At 48.2% G+C, this 26194-nt stretch overlaps 1 protein-coding gene across 1 annotated transcript; it reads left to right on the top strand.

Moving 5' to 3' along the window:
* The first annotated feature begins 884 nt into the window (after positions 1–884).
* On the top strand, positions 885–20805 carry ECH1 (enoyl-CoA hydratase 1). The gene is made up of 10 exons (XM_081019174.1): positions 885–1042; positions 3259–3439; positions 4961–5049; positions 7433–7557; positions 7642–7690; positions 9732–9796; positions 14033–14103; positions 14822–14893; positions 16973–17123; positions 20227–20805. Exons 1-10 carry the CDS (start codon positions 997–999, stop codon positions 20329–20331), a joined length of 954 nt encoding a protein of 317 aa, XP_080875300.1. The 5' UTR covers positions 885–996; the 3' UTR covers positions 20332–20805.
* The last annotated feature ends 5389 nt before the right edge of the window (positions 20806–26194 follow it).

The following is a 26194-nucleotide window of genomic DNA, read 5'->3' as shown; positions in this document are numbered from 1 at the left end:
CCTCCCTTGCAGAGACTTGTAACAGGGATGTTGAGCGAGAGATTCCTCCATTGCAGAGGAATGGACTAGATCCAGTGGCCAACTCCCAAGAAGCTGCCATCTACTCACAGTTAAAAACTAGTAGTGATCTACCCTGTTTTGGGTGGTTCAGGTCTACATTGTTGAGAGGCAGGAGGAAGGCCTGTTTTGGGGGGGTTTGGGTCAAACTTGTTGAGCTTTTTTGGGGGTGCAAAGTTGTTGAGCTTTGGGGAAAGCCGGTGATCTACTAGACGTCCAGTGATCTACAGGTCAAACTTGGTGCTCCAGATGTTTTGGGACTACAACTCCCATCATCCCAGACCACTGGTTCTGGTTAGCTAGGCATGATGGGAGTTGTAGTCCCAAAACAACTGGAGAGCCGAGTTTCCCTATGCCTGATCTACCTGTTGGACGTTCCTGGACTAGATGATCTCCAGGGATCAACTGCTGAACTCCCTTTTCTGTGTTGAATTGAATATTGAATATTGGTCACAGACCAGTTCCAGCCCACATACAATATCAAGGAAGTAATAAAACACGATAGGGATACATTTGAATTTGCAATTAGGTATAACAGGGACAATACAGAAATAGCAACAGTTTAAAAATATATAAATTAAAACTTAGTTTTTCTGTGTTGCTTGGCTCCCAAGATGGGCCCTCGACTCTATGGCAAGGCAAACTTCACGCAGCGCTTCCAGTTTGCCCTTTCCCACGTGCTCCTTCCGGCGCAGCAAGAAGGTGGGAAAAGGGGTGGGGGCGACGAACCGATTGGATCATGCGCGAATAGGCCCCGCCCCTTCCGCTTGCAATTTTCTTTGCGGAGCAGAGGGAAGAAGAAGTGGGAGCGGCGGCGGCGACGACGATTGGCTGGCTGGAGCGGAGGAGGAGCTAGATGAGGGGACCTTCTAGCCTTCCGACTCTGTGGTGCGGCCTCCAGCCTCCCCGCCCACCTTCGCCCGTCAGTCGGAGGAAGACATGGCGGTGGCTGCGGGAGCCGTTCTGAGGGGTCTCCTGCCCAGGCGTGAGTTGGGGGCTCCCCACTTCCTTGGAGGGGGTGGTTTTCCTTCTCACCTGCCTTATTTCTCTCCTCTTTTTGCTCTCCTTGTGGAGGGAAGGCGTGTCTTTTCCCTATTATTTTTATTTTATTTTATATTTTATTTTATATTTTATTTTATATTATTTTATATTTTATTTTTTATTTTATATTATTTTTATATCATTTCTTTTTTTTTTTTTTTTTTAAATTTTATTGCAGGGGCTCAAGGCAGCCAGCCTGCGGGTTAAAAACAAGAACCGCCTTAAAACAGGGGGGTTTGGTGTGCGCGTGTGTATGTTTGGAAAACAATATTTTTTTTGGGGGGGGTTTAAGCACTAATAGGATTCAAAAACTACCTTTAGGGGAGCTTTTAATGTTTAACAGACCACTGTATTTTAATACTTTATTGGAAGCCACTCAAGGTGGCTGGGAAGACCCAGCCAGGTGGGCGGGGTATAAATAATAAATTATTATTATTATTATTATTATTATTATTGTTATTATTTTATTACCTGCATATATATAATCTGTTCAAGAATATAAGTAAAAAATTCTTTCCTGTAGCACCTTAAAGACCAACTAAGTTAGTTCTTGGTATAAGCTTTCGTGTGCATGCACACTTCTTCAGATACACTGAAACAGAAGTTACCAGATCCTTCTAACTTCTGTTTCAGTGTATCTGAAGTAACTTCTGTTTCAGTGTATCTGAAGAAGTGTGCATGCACACGAAAGCTTATACCAAGAACTAACTTAGTTGGTCTTTAAGGTGCTACAGGAAAGAATTTTTTACTTCGACTATGGCAGACCAACACGGCTACCCATCTGTAACAAGAATATAAGGATATATACCAATAAGAAATGACCGTGGCTGCTTCCATGGATTCAGACGGAAAAGAGAAATGGAGCGGATGGTGTCGTTGTTTTTCTTTATTTATTCATTCGTTTATTTACTTACTTATTATCCACCACCTTTTCCCCCCTATCAGAGACTCTCTTGCCTTTCCTGTCGCCCTTCCCCTCTCCGAAGTAGGGCAAAGGTGACTCGACAGTAAATAAGGTCTCCTGTTTTTAAATGGCTTCCTGAACCCAGGAAGGATTGTGAGGCAACTTTGCTAGGGGGTTTCTCTCTTTTTTTGGGTGGGTGCATTGGGGGCTTAAAAAAAAGAAAGAAAAATGAGTTTTATTTGAGTCACTCCTTTCCAGGCACTTTGAACCCTAAGCTGCTTTATCGCATTGTATTTCTATCCAGCCTTTTCCTTCAAGTAGCTCAAGGTGGCGCCTACATTGTTTCTCTCTCCTTCTTGCTCAATCCCCTTCATTTTATTTGACCCCCTTCTGAGTCCGCAGAGGGGTTTCCCCATTTGTTGTTGTTGTTGTTTAGTCGTTTAGTCGTGTCCGACTCTTCGTGACCCCCTGGACCAGAGCACGCCAGGCACTCCTGTCTTCCACTGCCTCCCGCAGTTTGGTCAAACTCATGTTTGTAGCTTTGAGAACACTGTCCAACCATCTCATCCTCTGTCGTCCCCTTCTCCTTGTGCCCTCCATCTTTCCCAACATCAGGGTCTTTTCCAGGGAGTCTTCTCTTCTCATGAGGTGACCAAAGTCTTGGAGCTTCAGCTTCAGGATCTGTCCTTCCAGTGAGCACTCAGGGCTGATTTCCTTCAGAATGGATACATTTGATCTTGCAGTCGATGGGACTCTCAAGAGTCTCCTCCAGCACCATAATTCAAAAGCATCAATTCTTCGGCAGTCAGCCTTCTTTATGGTCCATCTCTCACTTCCACACATCACTGCTGGGGAAACCATAGCTTTAACTATACGGACCTTTGTTGGCAAGGTGATGTCTCTACTTTTTAAGATGCTGTCTGGGTTTATCATTGCTTTTCTCCCAAGAAGCAGGCGTCTTTTAATTTCGTGACGGCTGTCACCATCTGCAGTGATCATGGAGCCCAAGAAAGTAAAATCTCTCACTGCCTCCATTTCTTCCCCTTTTATTTGCCAGGAGGTGATGGGCCCAGTGGCCATGATCTTCGTTTTTTTGATGTTGAGCTTCAGACCATATTTTGCACTCTCCTCTTTCACCCTCATTAAAAGGTTCTTTAATTCCTCCTCACTTTCTGCCATCAAGGTTGTGTCATCTGCATTTCTGAGGTTGTTGATATTTCTTGGTTTCCCCATTAACAGTGCATTTTTGCCCCCAGACCTGCTGACCCGTCCTGCTCCCTGCCTCAGTTTAAGGACGATGTCGTCACAACCGCCAGAGAAGCCCAAAGCCTTGGACACCTATGAAACCCTGAAGCTAGAGCGGGTGAAAGACAAGGTTTTGCACGTGGAGCTCAACCGGCCAGAGAAAAGGAATGCCATGAATGCTGCTTTCTGGAGGTAACAGGGAACTAATGGAAAAGATCGCAGGAGGGGGCACCTGTTTTCAGTATGCAACGATCTGAGCATTTTGAAGATGGTAGATAAGACGCCAGCTACCTGCTTTTTAAGAGGCTTAGTAAGGGCAGAAGACCCAGCACCATTGCAGCTTCTCATTGGCCCAGTACTTGCAGCCTAACACAGCAAGGGGCATTCATTCAGCCATTGGATAAGAAACTAAGACATGTGACCTTCGATCATTTTCATCAGCAAGTGTTTTGTTTTGTTTGCTTGTTTGTTTCCCCCCCATCCCCAACCCCAACACAGCTTTAGAGCAATCTAAGAGGGACGTGGGTGGCGCTGTGGGTTAAACCACAGAGCCTAGGGCTCGCTGATCAGAAGGTCAGCGGTTCGAATCCCGAGCTCCCGTTGCTCGGTCCCTGCTCCTGCCAACCTAGCAGTTCGAAAGCACGTCAAAGTGCAAGTAGATAAATAGGTACTGCTCCGGCGGGAAGATAAACGGCGTTTCCGTGCGCTGCTCTGGTTCGCCAGAAGCGGCTTAGTCCTGCTGGCCACATGACCCGGAAGCTGTACGCCGGCTCCCTCGGCCAATAAAGTGAGATGAGCGCCGCAACCCCAGAGTCGGCCACAACTGGACCTCATGGTCAGGGGTCCCTTTACCTTTACCTTTAAGCAACGAGAACTTGGATTTGTCAGCAGCAAAAATCTTTTCAGTTTTACAACCGGGCTGAATTCATGCCAGTTTTTAAAGACTGGGTGTGTAGGCTTGCGAGCATGGAAACAAATTGTCTGGACAATGGGGGCTGGTGGGGAGGGGCTCAGAATTTCTTTTATGGATAAGATGAAATGTCCCACCTCCTTAGCTCTCTTGTCTCCAGGAAAGGAAGTGCCCAAGCTATAAGTATTCTGAAAATTTTTATTTTGGAAATTTTATTTACAACATAACATAAACCCCGCCCCCCCCAGTACAGAAATACAGTGAACATAACATACAACAATACAAACAACCAAATAAAAGACTTCCTTTATCCTGTATCTGGCCTCCTTATTTTCTTATTGTAAGAAAAATATTAATAATTATTCATAAAGGAAACAGTGATAGGTATTCTGTTGATGACCCCCCCTCCCTGGAAGCTGGTCCTTTGCACAACATCAGAAGATACACTGGAGATTGCAGGGGAGGAAAAAGCCACAGAATAAACTCAGTGGGTGGCGTTGCTGATGGCTGCTTATGCTGCCCCAGCGTAGGGCTAGCAGAAAATGAATGTGCGATTGTACTCCCTTCTCTAAAGTCGAAGCCCAGCACACAGTCGTATGCGCTGTCGCCTCCATGCAGCGCCACATGAGATTGCTTAGAAGACTTGTTAGGCAAGACATGCATCAACCTGTTTCAGTCAAGTGGCTTCCTCCCACTGGTAGAAGGTGTTCTCCAGGTGGCAGGAGGTGTTCCCAAACTCACCCTCTTTCTCTCTCTCTCTCTCTCTCTCTCTCTCTCTCTCTCTCCCTACCCTCTTGTCCTAGGGAGATGGTGGAGTGCTTCAACAAGATTGCTCAGGACTCCGAATGCCATGTGGTGGTGGTATCTGGCGCCGGGAAAATGTTCACCTCAGGTAGGTGAGGAGAGATACTGAGGACTAGAAAGATGTTTCTCCTGCTTTAGGGTAGAAAGTTCCTGGGCTGCTGTAGAGGCTGGCTCCTGGGGAAAAAATTAACTCTTCTTAAAGTGGGGCACCCCTGGCCACTGGTCCCATCACCTCCTGGCAAATAGAAGGGGAAGAAATGGAGGCAGTGAGAGATTTTACTTTCTTGGGCTCCATGGTCACTGCAGGTGGTGACAGCAGCCACGAAATTAAAAGACACCTGGTTCTTGGGAGGAAAGCAACGACAAACCTAGAGAGCATCTTAAAAAGCAGAGACATCACCTTGCCAGCGAAGGCCCGTATAGTTAAAGCTATGGTTTTCCCAGTAGTGATGTATGGAAGTGAGAGCCGGACCATAAAGAAGGCTGATCGCCGAAGAATTGATGCTTTTGAATTCTGGTGCTGGAGGAGACTCTTGAGAGTCCCATGGACTGCAAGAAGATCAAACCTCTCCATTCTGAAGGAAATCAGCCCTCAGTGCTCACTGGAAGGACAGATCCTTTGGCCACTGCATGAGAAGAGAAGACTCCCTGGAAAAGACCCTGGTGCTGGGAAAGATTGAGGGCACAAGGAGAAGGGGATGACAGAGGATGAGATGGTTAGACAGTGTTCTTGAAGCTACAAACATGAGTCTGACCAAACTGCGGGAGGCAGTGGAAGACAGGAGTGCCTGGCGTGCTCTGGTCCAGGGGGTCACGAAGAGTCGGACACGACTAAACGACTAAACAACAACAAAGTGGGGCAGGGAACCTTTTCTCTCCGGAGGGCCTCATTCCCTTCCAGGTAACATTCTCAGGGCGACATGTCAGTGGTCAGTGGAGGCAGAGGGGAAAATGGGCTGGAGGGCAATTGCTGCAAACACTCACACTCCCCTCTCCATCCTGACACACAAAAGGCATTGTCGGAGTGCAAGGATCCGTTCTAGCCTGGCAAAAGCGCTTGAGCTGTAAAGTGTGTTCTTTTGTTTGTCCAGAGTCTGTTGTGCCTCATGTGTGTGAAAGAGGTGTTAAGAAACACAAAAACAGTTTTTCTGACTGTTATGGGGAGCATTAAAACTGCACATGCACAAGTGTCTGTTGTGCAGCTCTTTTGCACAACACAGAACGTGGAGGTCTTTGGAACAAAACGTTGGGTGCCTACAGACTGCCGCAATTATAGGAATTCATGCGTATACTGTAACTTTAGCGTTGTGAATTTAAAGGAGTCCATCACCCTAGCGCAACAAATCCACTTTTAAAAAAGAATACTTTTTGCCGTTTGGAAAGTGGCCAGGAAATGTGTTGAAAAGTATGGGACATACTTTCAAAGTGTTGGTGCTGACCTTTAAAGCCCTAAAGGGCCTTGGCCCAGTATCCCTGAAGGAGCGTCTCCACCCCCATCATTCAGCCTGGACACTGAGATCCAGCACCGAGGGCCTTCTGGCGGTTCCCTCATTGTGAGAAGTGAGGTTACAGGGAACCAGACAGAGGGCCTTCTCGGTAGTGGTGCCCACCCTTTGGAACGACCTACCTTCAGATGTGAAGGAAATAAGCAGCTATCTTCTCTTTAAAAGACATCTGAAGGCAGCCCTGTTCAGGGAAGTTTTTAATATGTAATGCTGTATTGTTTTTAACACTCGATTGGAAGCCGCCCAGAGTGGCTGGGGAAACTCATCCAGATGGGTGGGGTATAAAAAAATAAATTATTATTATTATTATTATTATTATTATTATTATTTATTACAAAAGACTGATTAATGGGTAAACATTAATGTGGCGCTGTGGGTAAAACCTCAGTGCCTAGGACTTGCTGATCGTATGGTCGGCGGTTCGAATCCCCGCGGCAGGGTGAGCTCCCGTCGTTCGGTCCCAGCTCCTGCCCACCTAGCAGTTCGAAAGCACTCTTAAGTGCAAGTAGATAAAGAGGTACCGCTTTATAGCGGGAAGGTAAATGGCGTTTCCTTGTGCTGCGCTGGTGCTGGCTCGCCAGCTGCAGCTTCGTCACGCTGGCCACGTGACCCGGAAGTGTCTTCAGACGGCGCCGGCTCACGGCCTCTAGAGCGAGATGAGCACGCAACCCTAGAGTTGGACACGATTGGCCCGTACAGGCAGGGGTACCTTTACCATGTAAGCAAGCGAGGATGGGTGCTTATTGTCTCATAAGCTGTCCCATATACAAAAGGATGCTCAGTAAAGCTTGGGCAGCCTAACCACTGTGTGAGCTTTGTGCAAGCAAATCAGGATAAACAAACAGGTTTTCTGAAGAAGCTGGGAAGTTTCTTTTGAGCAAAGCAGCGGCACAGAATTGAGACGGGGTGTCACTTATTTGGGAGTAACGTGAGCCATCCTGGTTCTCCCATGCTCTCGCCCGGCAGGTATTGACTTGATGGAGATGGGCAGCACGTTCCTGATGATACCAGGAGACGACACAGCCCGGAAGGCTTGGAACATCCGCCAGAAGATCCGGGAGTATCAAGAAACCTTCACGGTTTTGGAGAAGGTGAGTGGGCTGATCCTGCAGTTTGCCCCACCCTTGGATGAGAAACCATCTCCATCCACGGCTAACTGTTCCTTTGTCTTTTAGTGCCCTAAGCCCGTAATTGTTGCCGTCCACGGGGGCTGCATTGGAGGAGGTGAGTCTGCAACGCTTGCGTCATAAATAACCTGAAACAACCCCCCCCTCTTCCCCGCTTCCACCATTCCCCCTCACAACTGCAGTAGTTTTGTGGATGTTGCAAGTTGCAACAGGTAACCGTGAGCCAAATCTGGCATTTCAGCAGCGGCTTTTATTTCTTTTTCTTTCTTATGTATTTTGATCTTGGTTTTTTTCCCCTTTTTTTTCATTAGTTTTTATTAAATACAGTGGTACCTCGGGTTACATACGCTTCAGGTTACAGACTCCGCTAACCCAGAAATAGTGCTTCAGGTTAAAGAACTTTGCTTCAGGATGAGAACAGAAATCGCGCAGCAGCTGCGGGAGGTCCCATTAGCTAAAGTGGTGCTTCAGGTTAAGAACAGTTTCAGGTTAAGTACAGATCTCCGGAACGAATTAAGTACTTAACCCGAGGTACCACTATATTACAAGAAAAGAAAAAGGAAAAAGGAATAGAAACAAAAATCAACACATAACACTGTACACAGTTTGACAGTTCAGATTTGAATACACTGCTGTACCTATGACTACACCTTTTTAAACAATATTTCCCCACCTCTCTCTCCTCCCCCTACTTCCCACCACTATCCGTCTTATCGCTTAAATATTCATTCCAGATCTCTTCATATTCATCCATTCTTAATTTGCTTCGACATGCAATTCGTTCGTATGTAGCTAATCTGTCCATATTATCAATCCGTGTGCTCAATGGAATCTTTTTGCAGCTCTTCCAATTCATCAAGACAAGTTTTTTTGCTTCTAATATGTGTCTTTTAAACTCCCTCAGCTATCCCAACTGCAGGGGGCAGTGTTGTAACGTTTATTATTTTTAAATATAAATATATTTTTAAAAACCATTCCGAAAAGCACTTGATCCACACTTCAGCTACATAATCAACTTTCCTTTCTCTTAAATGGGTGCAATCTGAAGGCACCCGAGGATGTCACACAGCTGAAGCGAATCAGGTCCGCACCTGGTTGCAGGTTCCCAGACATATTAAATATATAACCTTTAAAACATATAACGCAGGCTTTCCTGGACTCTCAGCCCTATTTTTTAAATTTCTTTTGGTGCACATGTTCCTTGCTCAGTTATACATAAATAGTTTTCCTCGGTTTTTACGAAGTTCTGCTGAGTATTATTGCAGCACACTTATATACTGGTATTTAACGAAACATGTATACTGCTTGACTGTAATGAAAAAAAACCACACCAAGTGGTTTGCATAGCGTATCACGTTATCAGTACGTTGCTGACTTTTTCTAATACAGTGGTACCTCGGGTTACATACGTTTCAGGTTACAGACGCTTCAGGTTACAGACTTCGCTAACCCAGAAATAGTACCTCGGGTTAAGAACTTTGCTTCAGGGTGAGAACAGAAATCGTGCTCCGGCGGCGCGGCAGCAGCAGGAGGCCCCATTAGCTAAAGTGGTGCTTCAGGTTAAGAACAGTTTCAGGTTAAAAACAGACCTCCGAAACGAATTAAGTTCTTAACCCAAGGTACCACTGTACTTTAACTATATATTTGTGCTTTTATCTACTGTTTTTATCTTGTGAACCGCCCTGAGATCTTTGGATGAAGGGCAGTAAATAAATCCAATAAAAATTAAAATAAAATTTTCTTTTTTGCATTCAGCATGCTTTATGTGAACCATTTAGATTCGCTGCCGTATTAATCAGCATGTAAATTATACAGTGGTACCTCTGGATGCAAATGGGATCCGTTCCAGAGCCCTTTTCGCATCCTGAAGCGAACGTAAGATGCGACTGCGAGGTCGCATTTCGCTGCTTCCGCGCATGCGCGTGACGTCATTTTGAGCGCATGTGCGAGTGGCAAAACCTGGAAGTAATGCGCTCCGTTACTTCCGGGTCACCGCGGAGTGCAACCCGAAAATGCTTATCTTGATGCATATTCATCTTCTGGCCCTAGATCTGGAAACGTGCTGAATGTTCAGCCGCTGAGCATCCTTCTATTGGGACGTGAACAGCATTGTTTATCTGTTCTTGTTCCCTCTGCAGGTATGAATCTCATCTCCGCCTGCGATATCCGCTACTGTACTCAAGATGCCTGGTTCCAGGTTAAGGTGTGTTGTGAGAGCTCCTATCACCTTTCTTCCCAGGGGAACCTACCTGGCTTGGTAGTCTTGCTCCAAGCCCCTTAGGAACAGAGGAAGGTTCCTTTCAACAAGTCATACCCTTGGTCTGTCTAGCTCATTATTAACTACAGTGACTGGCAGTGGCAGAAGCTCTCCAGGACTCCAGACAAAGGACATTCAGGAAAATTCAGGAGAAACATAAGAAAATGTTCAGTGCATAGTTACATACCCTCCAACATTTCTCTGATGAAAAGAGGGACATCCTATTGCGTGGCAATCCGTTCCCCCCTTGGAAAATAAAGACACAGGACACAGTATTTAAGGTTAATGGGCGGAAAAGGCCACAACTTTATTGATTGCAGGAATTGAGCGGTATTGGCTTAGGCATTGGTCCTATCGACTAACTGGCTTCAGCCTGATTGCATGAAGGCCGGCAAGGGTTAACCACCAGTCGGGGGAGTCCTGCTGATGTACATCAACTAGGACCTCCCCCGGGGTCACCACTCGGGGGCGTGCCTTAGGCCCACACCTCCGTAGGCTTCGGACAGGGCAACGCTCCCCGGAATCCTTTGCCGGACTACCCTTTGCTTTGGGGGAAGGTGATGGCGCTTCCTTTCCCCCCTCTCATTCCTCCCTCCCCCCATCCAGAGCAGCTGGAACAAAGCAGAGAGGGAGGTCCTCAGTCCTGCCGGCCCTAAATAGCCCGGGCCACGCCTCCCTGGCCAGCCGATTGGCTGGACAGGGAGATGACGCGCCCGAGGATTCCCTCATTCTTGAGGGGACTGTGAGTCAGCCCCCGCATGCGTGGGGAGGTGGTGAGCCCGCAACCCCACCTCCTCTCCAGCTTGGAAGTGGCGTTCCATAACAACAGCAGCACTAATAATAATTTTATTATTTATACCCCATCCCCCTGACTTGGTTGCCCCAGCTACTCTGGGCGGCTTCCAACATATCTAGAAGCCTAATAAAAACATTTAAAAACCTGAAGAAGGGCTGCATTTTGATGGGTCAAGGATCATATAACTCCATGCCCTCCAACATTTCTCCAATGAAAATAGGGATGTCCTCCAGAAAAGTGGGACATTTTGGGATCAAATCAGAAACCGGGACGGCTTCTGTAAATCCGGGACTGTCCCTGGAAAATAGGGGAACTTGGAGGGTCTGAACGGTTGCCTTCAGTTGTCTTCTGAAGGTTTGCATAGTTACTTGTCTTGGGGGGGGTCACATAACTCCAGATCCTTTGCAACATTTCTCCAATAAAACCAGGGACATCTTGCCATACCCTCCCAACATTTCTTGGGTGAAAATAGGGACGTCTTAAGGAAAAGCAGGGGACGCGGGTGGCGCTGTGGGTTAAACCACAGAGCCTAGGACTTGCCGATAAGAAGGTCGGCGGTTCGAATCCCCACCATGGGGTGAGCTCCTGTTGCTCAGTCCCTGCTCCTGCCAACCTAGCAGTTCAAAAGCACGTCAAAGTGCAAGTAGATAAATAGGTACCGCTCTGGTGGGAAGGTAAACGGCGTTTCCGTGCGCTGCTCTGGTTCGCCAGAAGCAGCTTAGTCATGCTGGCCACATGACCCAGAAGCTGTACGCCAGCTCCCTCGGCCAGTAAAGCGAGATGAGCGCCACAACCCCAGAGTCGGTCACGACTGGGCCTAATGGTCAGGGGTCCCTTTACCTTTTTTAAAGGTAAAGCAGGACATTCCAGGAGCAAATCAGAAACCGGGATGGCTTTTGTAAATTCAGGACTGTCTTCGGAATGCAAGAACACTTGGAGAGTATGTAGGTTTTTTGTTTTGTTTTGTTTTTTTGCAACTTAAATATATGTTTATTAAATATTTCTTAGTGTACAGTTGGAGAGTCTGTAATTAAACTATGGAACTCGTTCCTGCAGAAAGCAATTATGGCTGCCGTATTGGATGGCTTTTAAAAGAATACGGTTACCAGCCACGATTTTCTCTGCTCTGTCTCTGTGGCCGGAGGCAGGAATGCTTCTGAATACCAGTTGCTGGAAACCGCAGGCGGAGAGAGGTCTCCGCTGCTTGTGTCCTGCTTGCAGGTTACATCATAATAATAATAATAATAATAATAATAATAATAATAATAATTTATTATTTATTATTTATTATTTATACCCAGCCCATCTGACTGGGTCTCCCCAGCCGCTCTGGGCGGCTTCCAACCAAATATCAAAAACAATACAGCGTCAGACATTAAAAACTTCCCTAAACAGGTGTCTTTTAAAAGTAAAATAGTTGTTTATTGGCTAGATAGATAGATAGATAGATAGATAAATTTATTGTCATTGTCCGTATATACACAGTATACACAACAACGAAAATCAAACACCCACCCAAAGACCGGGTTCACATACACATTTGCACGTATCTCCAACACTCTCATCCTATTCAGACATAATCTATAAAAACATATCATACTCCAGAATGTAACATAACCTATTAAAGGCATAACATAACCTAAAAACCTGTCTCATTCCTTCCTACTCCCTGCTTGCTATTTCTTGCAACTGGCCCTGAGATCATTATTTAGTGCAATCAGAGCTCTTGGATAGAAACTATTCAGGAGGCGTGTGGTTCGTGTTTTCATTGTCCTATATCTTCTGCCCGAAGGCAACAGTTCAAAGAAGTTGTGAGCAGGATGGGTGGGATCTCTCAGGATATTGTGTGACTTCTTCAAAGTGCGAGACGTGAAGATCTCATCCAGGGTTGGTAGTTGGAGCCCAATAACATTCTGGGCAATTTTAATTATTCTCTGTAAAGCTTTTTTATCCGTTTCAGAGCTGCTCCCATACCACGATAATATACTATAGGTTAAGACACTCTCGATGGTACTGTGATAATAGGACAGAAGTAGGTGCTGAGATAGATTCAGTCCCCTGAGCATTCTCAGGAAATACAACCTCCCCTGCACCTTCCTCACAACCATATTAATATTTGCAGTCCATGAGAGGTCCTCAGAGATGTAAATGCCCAGGTATTTAAAACTACCAACCCTCTCCACCTCCTCGCCATTTATGTGCAATGGTAAAAATACACTTTTCTTTCTCCTAAAGTCAATTATGAGTTCTTTGGTTTTTTTGGTGTTAAGCATAAGATTGTTTTCTTTACACCATTGAATTAACCCCTGTACTTCTTTCCTATAAGCAGTCTCATTGTTCTCACTAATGAGCCCCACCACTGTTGTATCATCCGCAAATTTGATGATTGTGTTGGACTTATACAGTGGGGTGCAATCAAATGTGTACAGGGAATAGAGAAAGGGACTTAGCACACATCCCTGAGGGGCTCCTGTGCTTAATACTAGAGTAGAAGAATAGTAAGGGCCCATTCTCACTGTCTGCGGCCTATCAGTCAGGAAATTCCTTACCCACAGACAGATCTTCTGATGTATACCCAAATTGGTCATTTTAAGAAATAACCTGTCTGGCAGAATTGTATTGAAGGCAGAACTGTAGTCCACAAACAACAGCCTTGCGTAGGTTCCCTGTCGTTCTAGATGACTCAGTACAGTATGGACAGCGATGGAAGTAGCATCATCAGTAGATCTGTTTCTTCTGTATGCAAACTGGAACGGGTCTAGAGTGGATGGAAAACCAGCCTTAATATGATCTAGCACCAATCTCTCAAAACATTTCATAACGACAGATGTTAGGGCTATTGGTCTATAGTCATTGAGAGATACCACCACTGACTGCTTGGGGACTGGCACTATAATCGATGTCTTCAGGCAGGTAGGGACAGAACCCTGCAACAGGGATAGGTTAAAAATGTCCGTAAACACACCAGCTAACATCTGCTGACATCTGCTGGGACATCTGCTGGGAGGGCGTTCCACAGGGCGGGTGCCACCACCGAGAAGGCCCTCTGCCTGGTTTCCTGTAACCTCACTTCTCGCAACAAGGGAACCGCCAGAAGGCCCACAGTGCTGGATCTCAGTGTCTGGGCTGAACGATGGGGGTGGAGACGCTCCTTCAGGTATACAGGACATCTGGTTGGCCACCGTGAGAAGGGGATGCTGGTTCCATGGGCCAATGGCCTGATCATTTTACGTTCTTAACATGCTCTGCCAGGAAGGTGTCAAAGGATGGAACCTTCTGCGCTACCCCCCGAGCTACAGCCCTTCCCTTTATCTCGGTCCAAAGTGCTTTGACCTTTTCCTTCTGTGTCACGGGATGCCTGAACCCATCTCTCCTCCTTCCTCCAGGAAGTGGACGTCGGTTTGGCAGCCGACGTCGGCGTTCTGCAACGGCTACCTCATATCGTCGGAAATCGGAGGTCAGTGTTTGTTTCTCTTTCAACTTCCCTTCCTTCCCTCCCTCCCTCTTGTGGCTTGTAAGGGAGGTATTAGCATTGGTGACGTTTATACAGCGAGCCCTTTATATCGGTGTTAGAGATATTAATGAATAAAATTAGAAAAGATGAGACTATAAAAGGGATTGTGATGGGGGGGGGGAGTATAAAGTAAGAGCCTTTGCGGACAATTTGATCACCACTACTGAAAATCCTATAGAATATATCCCAAGAGCAATAGAATGTGTAAATGAATTTGGACACCTAACTGGCTTTAAGATAAAAAAACGAATCTATTAGTTAAAAATATGGGGAACCAAGAAAAAAGTGAGCTACAAAGAATCTCAGGGTTGGAGATAAAAAAAAAAGATGAAATATCTCAGCATATGGATGACAACAAAAAATATAGACCTATTCCGTCCCTTCTCCCGCTTTGCTGTGAAGCCAGCAGAGCAGTTGGACTTAACTGTCAGGGGTCCCTTTACCTTTACTATACCACCCTACAACAGAAAGACAAAATGGGAATGCAAAATACATAATAAAACCCTTGCTGTCCCATCCAACTGGAGAACGGTTTACAATACCACAAGAGTTGGTAGTTCAGCCGACAGTTCGGCTTTGCCCTGCAGGGAAAAATGCCCCACTTCCTTCTACATGAAGGAGAATTTTTCCTGACCTGCTGATTCTTTCCTCCTGCTCCCAGCCTGGTCAACGAGTTGGCTTTCACTGCCAGGAAGATGATGGCGCCTGAAGCCGAGAGCAGCGGCTTGGTCAGGTATGTGGCACATTCCCCCAGACAATCCGCCTATTCATAATTGTGTGGGGCTGATAACAGCACTTCCTCCTCGGCCCACAACCCTCTTTTGAGGGAGGCAGGTTCCCCTTTTCATTTCTTGGCCTCTGCCGAGCAAAGTCACGAGTCTGGAATTTGTTAGGGGAAGGGTTTGGGAGTGGGGATGCAAATGAGAGTGGCTAATGGCCCTAACGCCATGCAAAATCCCCTGCCCACATCTCAAAAAAGAAAAAAGATACTTATAGAGCCAGGAAAGATTCGGAACAAAGAACCACTTGAACGGGGTGAAACAGGAGGAAAAACTGAAGCGGGGTGGGTTGTTGTTGTTTAGTCGTTTAGTCGTGTCCGACTCTTCATGACCCCCTGGACCAGAGCACGCCAGGCACTCCTGTCTTCCACTGCCTCCCGCAGTTTGGTCAAGCTCATGTTGGTATCTTCGAGAACACTGTCCAAGCATCTCGTCCTCTGTCGTCCCCTTTTCCTTGGGCCCTCCATCTTTCCCAACATCAGGGTCTTTTCCAGGGAGTCTTCTCTTCTCATGAGGTGGCCAAAGTCTTGGAGCCTCAGCTTCAGGAACTGTCCTTCCAGTGAGCACTCAGGGCTGATTTCCTTCAGAATGGATCGGTTTGATCTTGCAGTCCATGGGACTCTCAAGAGTCTCCTCCAGCACCATAATTCAAAAGCATCAATTCTTTGGTGATCAGCCTTCTTTATGGTCTAGCTCTCACTTCCATACATCACTACCAGGAAAACAGTAGCTTTAACTATACAGACCTTTGTTGGCAAGGTGATGGGTTGGCAAGTGGGGTGGGTAGGGACCGTGTTTTCTTGTAGGCCGTCTTCTGCGTGTCTGGGGCAACGGCTGTGACTCTCGCCCCTCCAGGTAAGCAGGAGGTCTGGCCACAGTTGAAGATCACGTTTATTATGACGTTTATATTCCACCTTTTCCTCCAAGGTGGCACGCTTGGTTCTCCTTCCCCTCATTTAATCTCCACAACATCCTTGCGAGGTAGGTTTGGCTGGGAGGCAGCCACTGGCTCCACGGTCACCCAGTGTGAGCTTCATGAGCTGAGGATTTATCCAGGTGGGGCGCTGAGGGGTTTGGCCTGGGGAGAAGAAGTGTGCTAGGGGGTTTGTTAACTTCAGGCAGCTAAGCAAGAGCGCAGCAGAGAGGTGCAGGGCGACAAATCAAGAGCGTTAATTGCTTTATTCCGCTGTGATTTACAAGGCTGCTCTCTTACGTGATTTTAGGGACAGATCGGGCAAATTCACAGGAGACTCTTTTCAGTAACCATTATGCCTAAAAGCAGCCTTTCTCAGCCTGTGGGTCCCCAGATGTTGTTGAACTACAACTCCCATCACCCCTAGCTAGCAAGGCCAGAGCTCAGGGATGATGGGAGTTGTAGTCCAACAACATCTGGGGACCCACAGGTTGAGAACCGCTGCCTAAAAGGAACCTCGGAGGTTACTGACTACAAATACTTTCCAAGTGTGTTGAATATGTCTTATAAATAACGCCCCCCCTCGCCGAAAAGAGGTGTCTGTGAATTTCCCCTTTTAGAAGGACAACTTCATGTGTGTGTGTTTTCTGCTAACTCCCCCACCTTTGGCATAGAGAACTAAGTGAGATGATGCCCTCCTCCATCATTGCCCTGGGTTGGACTAGATGATCCCCTGGGTCCCTTCCAATTATTCTAATGTCAGGACCCCCCCCCCCTTTGCTTAATCACACCATCCTGCTTCCAGGATGAGCCAGTGTGGTGTAGTGGTTAAGAGCGGTGGACTCGTAATCTGGTGAACCGGGTTCGCTTCCCCGCTCCTCCACATGCAGCTGCTGGGTGACCTTGGGCCAGTCACACTTCTCTGAAGTCTCTCAGCCCCACTCACCTCACAGAGTGTTTGTTGTGGGGGAGGAAGGGAAAGGAGAATGTGAGCCGCTTTGAGACTCCTTAAAGGGAGTGAAAGGCGGGATATCAAATCCAAACTCTTCTTCTTCTTCTTCTTCTTCTTCTTCTTCTTCTTCTTCTTCTTCTTCTTCTTCTTCTTCCCTCCCCTGCTCAGCCGTGTCTTCCAAGACAAGGAGACCATGATGCAAAGCGCTTTCGACTTGGCCAGTGAGATTGCCAGCAAGAGTCCGGTTGCTGTGCAGGGAACCAAAGTCAACCTGGTCTACTCCAGGGACCACCCTGTGTCTGATGGCCTGAAGTATATGGTGAGTGTCGTGGGGCACAGGGGCTTTGCAGAGTAGGGGGTCTCGGGTTTGCCGCCCGGACCCTCCAAGAAACAGAGCAGAGATTTCAAAGGCTTTTGGCTGCAGCCACTGCCAAGCCAGAGGCTAAGAGTGGCCCTCTAGTCCTTCCTACCTGGCCCTCAGGACTCTTTCCCGGGCTGCACCCCTCACCAGCCTTTCTTCACACCTCCCTTGCCTCTTTTTGCCAGGCTGGAATATGTCCTCCAAGTCTGACAGCACCGTATTTTTTGCTCCGTAAGACGCACTTTTTCCCTCCTAAAAAGTAAGGGGAAATGTGTGTGCGTCTTATGGAGCGAATGCAGGGGGGAGGCAGGCAGGAAAAGCCCCAAGAGCCGCACACAAGCTCCGCGCGGCTCTTGCGGGCTTTTCCCCAGGAGGGAGAAGGGACTGATGCGGCCAGTCAGTCCCTTCTCCCTCCTCGTAGAAAAGCCCGCAGGAGCCGTGCGCTCCTTAAAGGGTTCGCGGCTCCTGTGGGCTTTTGCAGGAGGTGGGAGTATTGCCATAGCTACGTGCAGCCCCTCCGGCCGGGAGAGGCTGTGCATGGCTATGGCAGAAGCCAAGACAGCGAGCGGGATGGATCCCGCTCGCTGTCTTGGCTTCTTTGCTCTTTGGGGCTGGGGGGCGGGAACCCGTGCTTCCCCCGGCAGCCTCAGAAGCTCTGAGAGAAGCGCAGCCTGTCTGCTGCTCTTTGGGGCTGGGGGGGAATTTTTTTTTCTTGATTTCCCCCTCTAAAAACTAGGTGCGCCTTATGGTCCGGTGCGCCTTATGGAGCGAAAAATACGGTACCTATTGTGTGGATGAAGCCTGGCTGGAGGACCGAGAGGGTTGTGCGCAGAAACTAGCCGACTATTAACAAAGCAAAATTTGCATGGGTTGCTCCTCCCACTTCTGCCTCTGGCCCCGCCCATCACCAGCATGCAGCCCCCGGAAGGTAATGCAGCAATACATTCCCCATCCCTGAGATAGACAGCACTTTGCAGGAAGGCCTAAACTGGCTCCGTGCGACTCATAAATGCATTTTGCCCTTTGTTCCCGTTTTGCAACAGGAACAAGGTGCAGCCGCCCTTGGTCTGTAGGATTTGGCACCAGCAGAAGCAAGCGTAGTGCAATAAAGCAATAAAGCGATTTGCACAACATGGTTGCCATGCGGCAGAAATCCAGGCTCTGACTTTTGCACTCAGACAGCTGTTCCTGCTGTGCCACGGAAAACCCCAACGTGCAACCGACTTTCAGGGATGTGTCCAGCCAAGTTCTGCTCAGATCAAGCCCAGCGAGCGAAGTGAATGGGCATGAGTTAATCTTGAATGCTAAGAGGGGTTGCTCTGAGCCACAACAACATTTCTAGTTAAAAGGTTTTCGGCAGGGACTGGGAAAAGTGAAGGCCCCTGCTTGGGGTGAGCAAGCAGGGAGTCACCAAGTGCTGCCCCACTGAAAAACAGATTTCCGACAAATGTGGAACGAGGGTTATGTGTCACCTGTAACAGTTCTTGAGCAGGGTCCATATACAGTGCTCTGCTCCCGAATGACTCCATTTTGGAATGTTTCGGCTCCCGAACGCTGAAAACCCGGAAGTTAAACGCTTCAGTTTTCGAACATTTTTCGGAGCCGAATGTCCAACGCGGCTTCCGCTTGAGTGCAGGAAGCTCCCGCAACCAATCAGAAGTCGCGCCTCGGTTGTCGAACATTTCAGAAGCCGAATGGGCTTCCGGAACGGATTACAGTGGTACCTCAGGTTACATACGCTTCAGGTTACAGACTCCGCTAACCCAGAAATAGTGCTTCAGGTTAAGAACTTTGCTTCAGGGTGAGAACAGAAATCGTGCTCCGGTGGTGCAGCAGCAGCAGGAGGCCCCATTAGCTAAAATGGTGCTTCAGGTTAAGAACAGTTTCAGGTTAAGAATGGACCTCCGGAACGAATTAAGTACTTAACCTGAGGTACCACTGTATGTTCGACAACCGAGGTTTGACTGTAACGTATGAATCTGAGATGTTTAGGTCTGAAGGAGGGGAAAGTATCACTTAGCAGAAGGCAGAATAACTGGATGTTAGCGGAGAGAAAATATTTTGAATAATTTTTTGTATATAACTGAAAAATGCAAATCAGAAGTCCCTTTGATCTCTCTCTTGTCTTTCTTTCTCTTTTCTGTTCCTCTCTTCCATTTTTCTTCCTTTTTCTTCTCCCACCCCTTTCTTGGTGTCCTCTGCTCTAGGTTTTCATTGGAACTGCACACACCTGAAGGTGACAGGTGGCTGGCAAAGGGCCTTGGGTGAGAGGCTGGGAGGAGAATGGGAAGCTGCCAGCTAAGAGCTGGGAGGCTCCACACCTTTCTGTGTGACATAAGGGTTAAGGCCTGCCTTCGAAAGAGGACTCTGCCTTTTTCTTTCTTCCTCTGTTTTTAGTTAGATTTACTGTATTTTTCGCTCCATAAGACGCACCTAGTTTTTAGAAGGGGAATGCAAGGAAAAAAATATTCTTTAAAGGGAGCGCGGAAGAGAGACTGTCTGCATCCCAGGCTCTGCTCAGCGCTCCCTTTCACGAGCCGCGTGGAGCGTGTGTGCGGCGCTTGCAGGCTTCTCCCTCCTCAGGGGAAAAGCCCCCACATGCTCCACACGGCTAGTGAAAGGGAGTGCTGGTCTTGGGGGCTTTTCCGGGAGTTGGGGGAAGGGACTGAGGTGCTGCCCTCTGTCCCTTCCCCCACCTCCCACAAAAGCACGCAAGAGCCGCGCGCTCTTTAAAGGATGCGCGGCTCCTGCGGGCTTTTCTACGAGGAGGGAGAAGGGACTGACGCGGCCAGAAAGGCCCTTCTCCCTCCTGGGGAAAAGCCCGCAAGAGCCGCGCGGAGCGTGTGTGCGGTTCTTGGGGGCCTTTCCCGCCTGCCTCCCCCCTGCATTCGCTCCATAAGGCGCACACACATTTCCCCTTACTTTTTAGGAGGGGAAAAGTGCGTCTTATGGAGCGAAAAATACGGTAGTTTGTTTTAAGAGGTGCTCCCATGCATAAAGAACAAACAGCTAAGGCAGTTGCTCAGCCGTTTTCTGAGTCTGCTTTGTTTCTGCCCTGCAGGCTACCTGGAACATGAGCATGCTTCAGACAGAGGACATCTTGAAGTCCGCCCAAGGCATCATGGAGAAGAAGACAACCAGGCAGATAACCTACTCCAAGTTGTAGCTGCTCTGTGCTTGCAGCATAAGGCAGCAAGCCCCCACCAAGAGCAGTAAGGGTGGGCTGCTGTTTTGGCCGTGGGCGAGACTGGACTCCAGGACCCCCTGCGAGAGGAAGGGGGGCAGCAAGTGCCTTCAGATACCGGCTCAGCCATGAAGCTGAGTGACACGTAACGCCTTAGGAGGGGTAGAGAGGCCTTCCTTCTGAAAAATGGTGCTTTCCCCACCCAAAGGAAGGTTAGTGGTAGAACCGGAAATAAACATTTAAAACGCAATCAGCGCTCTGGGAGGAGAGGAGATTATTTCGGCGGAGAATAAACCCTGCTTCAGTTAACGCCGCAGCGAGGATGTTGGTTCTCGGCTCAGTTTGTTTGCTTATATTGGTGTAACGCTTTAATTCTGTTTGCAAATAAAAAGCTAGAAAAAAATCGGTAAACAAATAAGCTGGAAATATATTCATAAAAGTGTATGACAAAGTGAAGGTTGCCCTTCTCTTCTTTCTGCCTGAGTAAATGAGCTGAGAGTCAGGCTGACCTCTTCCTTTCCCTGAGATCCCACCGGTCTGTCTTCAAGGCCAGGTTGAAACTTGAACGTGGAATAATAATATACATCGAAATTCTGCTGTGCTGTCTCTCTGGTGGTTTGAAACAAAGCAGTTTGAGCACGCAGGTATTTATTTTGCAACCTCTCAACCTAACCCTGTTTTTGCATCTATGAGAACTAGAAATTTGGCGGCGTGCTCAGTCGGATGCTGAGTCGTGCACACCCTGTGCCAAATTCTGCACACCTATAGCCCTTGTGTACAGTGCCCCTGTGGGAATGCAGCCCTTGACAAAATGCATAGCGTTCCCCAGACCGCCTTACCCTGGTCCAGAATCAAAGAAGGCACCCAGACCTGCCCCAAAGTCTTCCCTTGCCCTCTTTGGTAGCTGTGAACGGGGAAGATGGAATTCTGGGAGAACGGGAAGCAGCGTTGCATGCTGGTCTTAAGAAAGCGGTTGTGGTTGTTGTTGTTTAGTCGTGTCTGACTCTTTGTGACCCCCTGGACCAGAGCATGCCAGGCACTCCTGTCTTCCACTGCCTCCTGCAGTTTGGTCAAACTCATGCTGGTAGCTTCGAGAACACTGTCCCACCATCTCGTCCTCTGTCGTCCCCTTCTCCTTCTGCCCTCCACTTTTCCAGGGAGTCTTCTCTTCTCCTGAGGTGGCCAAAGTCTTGGAGCCTCAGCTTCAGGATCTGTCCTTCCAGTGAGCACTCGGGGCTGATTTCCTTCAGAATGGAGAGGTTTGATCTTCTTGCAGTCCATGGGACTCTCAGTTCATTTCAAATTTGGGATTTAGGACCTTTTGTGTGCCAGAGAAATCCAGCAAGTGGCAAGGAGCCTTTGATTGCTGGATGCAATCTCCCATCACCCTTGGCTATTGGGGGCTGGGGTTGAAGGGAATTGGAGTCCAATAATACCCAGAGAGACACTGGCTCTCTTCCCCTCACTCCTTAATCAAGTGGTTCTCAAAGGGTGTGAGAGGCGGGAAGATTCAAGGACAATCAAAGAAACATTTAAACATTCAGGGTAGTATACAGCAACCCCCGATTTGTGTGCGATGCCCCCTTTTCCAGTCACTTCTGGGTCGTGCGTCAATTTGACGTGCGTCAATGGGTTGTTGCCCTTGGGATCAGAATTATTTTTTCTGTTTGTGGAACGTGGATCGGTATCTTCAGAATGAGAGCAAGAGCTATTCTCCACGACTTATTGCTGTGAACAGGAATTTTCAGCTGACAAATATGGACGTCGGTTTTCAACTGACAAAATGTGGAATATCAGAAAAAGAGATAGGCTTCTTTGGGCCGATGAGGAGATGGGAGTTTGCTTGTCTCAAATTAGACCTAATATAGATGAGGTTACCCAGCACAAAGCAAGCCCACACCTCTCGCTGAGTTTGTATGCATACTAGGTACATAGATAAGAGGCTCGTTTATCCTTATATTTTGGGAATGATTCCTATTCTTATGTACCGTATTTTTTGCCCTATAGGACACACTTTTTCCCCTCCAAAAATGAAGGGGAAATATGTGTGTGTCCTATGGGGCGAATGCAGGCTTTCGCTGAAGCCTGGAGAGTGAGAGGCATCGGTGCGCACCGACACCTCTCGCTCTCCAGGCTCCAGGAAGCTATCTGCAAGCCTTGCGCACCCAGGGGGAGTTCCCCCGGGCACGCAAGGCTTGCGGGCAGCAGCCTGCAGCGCGGAGCACGGGGCGCCCTCCGGAGGACGCCCCGTGCTTCGCGCAGGTGTCTGCCGCCCGGCGCGTGGGGCGCCCTGAAGCAGAGCGCCCCTCACGCCGGGCAGACATCGGCCAGCCCCACAAGCTCAGGGGACAACGGGGAGGCGCAACGCCGCCATCCCACTGTTCCCCGACCTGGTTTTGGGGGGGAAATAATTTTTTCCTTTATTTCCCCCCCCCCAAAAAGTAGGTGCATCCTATGGGACGGAGCGTCCTATAGAACGAAAAATACGGTAGCTGCGTTGTTTTATACTTTCCCGGTGTCCCGTGATCATATTATAAAGCAGTCATGTTCTGTGTTACAAATCAAGCACAGCAAGGAGCTGTTTCTTGTTTTCCAATGTATTTCTTGCCAATAAAAAAATCCAGTGTGGTGCGAGCCAATTTTTATTCTGAAAGTATGGCTCAGAAAGAAAAGTCTTGCGAGCCACTGCCTTAACCAGTTTCCCCCTTGCTGGTTCTTGTACAAGGTTCAGTCATGGGAATTTCGAACTTCAAGGTTGAATCTCAAAGCATCTGTAACCTTGAAAAGCTACTGCTGTTCAGAGTGGACGATAGTGGGCTAGGCCAAACCAATGGCCTGACTCTGCAACAGCTTCCATGGCATTTTCGAGGTTCTGAACCATCTCTCCAGGAGTCCAGGAAACGGGTCTTTGAATAGAACTGAGACCTAAAATAATAGGGAGGGCCATCTCAAAATTCATTGTTCGTCTGCCAGTCCTGCTCCCGGAACCGGGACGGTTGTATCCCCACAATCTTGCAATCTCTGTACCCATCACTGACAGGCTAGCGCCTGAACCTTCAAAAATAACCCTCGATCATGGATTTTAGAGGTTCTGTTCCGCTGGCGCCGCACCCCTTGGCCTCTGGCAGGTTGAAATCAGCGTTTGTGGGTGGCTGATAACTGAGGATTAGCAAACAAGCAATAAAGGCTAAAGGTTAGTTCAAGGGGAAGGTCTATATAGCTCAACGGAAGAGCATATAGAATAGATCCCAAGTTCAAACCCTGACTAAATCTCTTGGCAGGACTGGGGGAAAAACCCTGGAGAATTGGAGCCAGTCAGTGTAGGGAATAAACTGAACATTTTTCTCTCATCATAGAAGGTTGGCAGTTCGAATCCCCGCAACGGGGTGAGCTCCCATTGTTCGGTCCCTGCTCCTGCCAACCTAGCAGTTTGAAAGCACGTCAAAGTGCAAGTAGATAAATAGGTACCGCTCCGGCGGGAAGGAAAACGGCGTTTCCGTGCACTGCTCTGGTTCACCAGAAGCGGCTTAGTCATGCTGGCCACATGACCCGGAAGCTGTACTCCAGCTCCCTCGGCCAATAAAGCGAGATGAGCGCCGCAACCCCAGAGTCGTCCGCGACTGGACCTAATGGTTAGGGGTCCCTTTAACCTTTGTGTGTGTGTGTGTGTGTGTGTGCTGCTCATCTGGCTGGGTTTCCCCAGCTACTCTGGGCGGCTTCCAGCAATCAAATTAACCCCTCAAACACAGTCATCTTGCCCTTTGCCTCGGGCGGCAAAAAGTCTTCGGTCGGCCTTGGCTTACATCTGTTTGAGTGGGCTGGCAACCCGGGAGCCGCCTCTTGGGTGCTCGGGCGCCCATCCCGTTGTTCCGTCTTCCAGCTGGCTGCCGCAGTCCAGAGTCCAACCGGTGGGGCGTTGCCTCCATTTATGAGGCTCATCTGTGCCCCCTTCCCCAGTCTCTGGACCCAGCCCATCCTTCGCCTCTCCCAGTTGGTTTCTGCAAAGACCTGCCACTTCACCCAGTCTCACCCACCCTCCCTTTCCACAAGCAAGGCTCCGGGAATGTTTGCTGTCAATTCATTCCCCCTGCCCAGCCCAGCCACAGCAAACAGCGCACCCGCCTGTTAATGACCATTATTGGTTTCCCAGGGACAACAGTCTTGGGGGTTTATTGTAGCTGCTTCCTCCCAGGGTGTTCTTGCCAGCTCCCGATGCAGCCCGCTCCACAGGGAGGGCGTTTCAAAGATTTGCTAGCCAAGATAAAGAAAGGAGACAGGGGCAGAGGTCTCGGGTGAGGAGAATGTCAACAGCTGGGCTTGAAGCCAGCGCCCGAGTTGGGAAGGTACGATGCCGTCAAATTTCCTCAAAGCACCCTGATGCCACCTTTGTGCCACTTTAAAGAGCTGTGGCTCCCATATATATATATATATATATATATATATATATATATCCTGGGGGCTATAGTTTGATGATTGGTTAAGAGACTCCCCTCACAAAACTACAATTCCCAGACTTCCCTGGGAAGAGGGATTGGCTGTTAAGTCACCCTGGGAACTGTAGTTGCGTGAGAGGAATAAGGAATCCCCTAATTATTCTCAGCACCCATAACAAACTACAGCTCCCAGAATTACCCCCCCCAATTTTTTTATTCATTTTATAACACAACTAAACAGCACAAACAGAAAAACAAACAATTTCTTGTCTTATCCTTATTTTCCCCTAAACATCGTTAGGTGAGCTTCCCCAAGTCCCCCCATCTGATTTTCATTTTACCTCAACTTTAGCAGTTTACATATATCATAATTTCTAGCCGTTTTTTTTTATCCCGCTTACTTTTACCATAGAAATCTTTACATTTTATCACTTACAAATAACCCTATTTTAAAATACACTATCTTCTACTTCTAACCCTACAGCCTCCATCCACTTCCAGAGCTATTCTAAGATTTAAATATTAACATATTTTTTCAGATATTCTTTAAACGTCTTCCAATCTTCTTCCACCATCTCTTCTCTCTGGTCTCAGAGTCTCCCAGTCAGTTCGGCAAGTTCCATATAGTCTTATATAATTCGGGGAGGGGGGAGCCATATCAGTTTGAAGTGGCATCGTAGAGCTTTAAATGTTTTGGGTAACCCCAGCAAACAGATTCACTGCCGGCACTCAGGTGGCAAACCCCAAGCATTTTGGGGGGGGGGAGGTCGCGGGTGGCACAGAGCCTAGGACTTGCCGATCAGAAGGTCAGTGGTTCGAATCCCCGCGATGGGGTGAGCTCCCGTTGCTTGGTCCCAGCTCCTGCCAACCTAGCAGTTCGAAAGCACCTCAAAAGTGCAAGTAGATAAATAGGTACCGCTCCGGCGGGAAGGTAAACGGCGTTTCTGTGCGCTGCTCTGGTTTGCCAGAAGCGGCTTAGTCACGCTGGCCAAATGACCCTGAAGCTGTACGCCGGCTCCCTCGGCCAATAAAGTGAGATGAGCGCCGCAACCCCAGAGTCGGTCACGACTGGACCTAAGGGTCAGGGGTCCCTTTACCTTACTGTCCACCTGTGGATCTGTCCCCCTGCTCACATACCTTTGAAACTTTCCCTGCTGGGGTGATCACCCCAGTTTCACTCCTGCTTTGCATTTGTTTCATTCAAGCTGCTTCCGAGGTATTATTCAGTGGCGAGAGGTGAACTCTGCACATGGACAGAACCCGACCTTCCAACATCTTGAGTCCACATCTTGTGACGCACATCTTCCTGCCCGTGCTCCTACACAAGTCACAGAGACCCAAAGATGTGCTTTTTGGGTGGATGTTTGCACTGCCCCCAAAAATGCGTGTTTTAGGGCATTGCGTGAGATCAC

The sequence above is a fragment of the Podarcis pityusensis genome (assembly GCF_964106645.2).
Source record: "Podarcis pityusensis genome assembly, chromosome: 8".
Taxonomy (NCBI): domain Eukaryota; kingdom Metazoa; phylum Chordata; class Lepidosauria; order Squamata; family Lacertidae; genus Podarcis; species Podarcis pityusensis.
The sequence above is the reverse complement of the archived record's forward strand: the minus strand, read 5'-3'. Positions and strand labels throughout refer to the sequence as shown.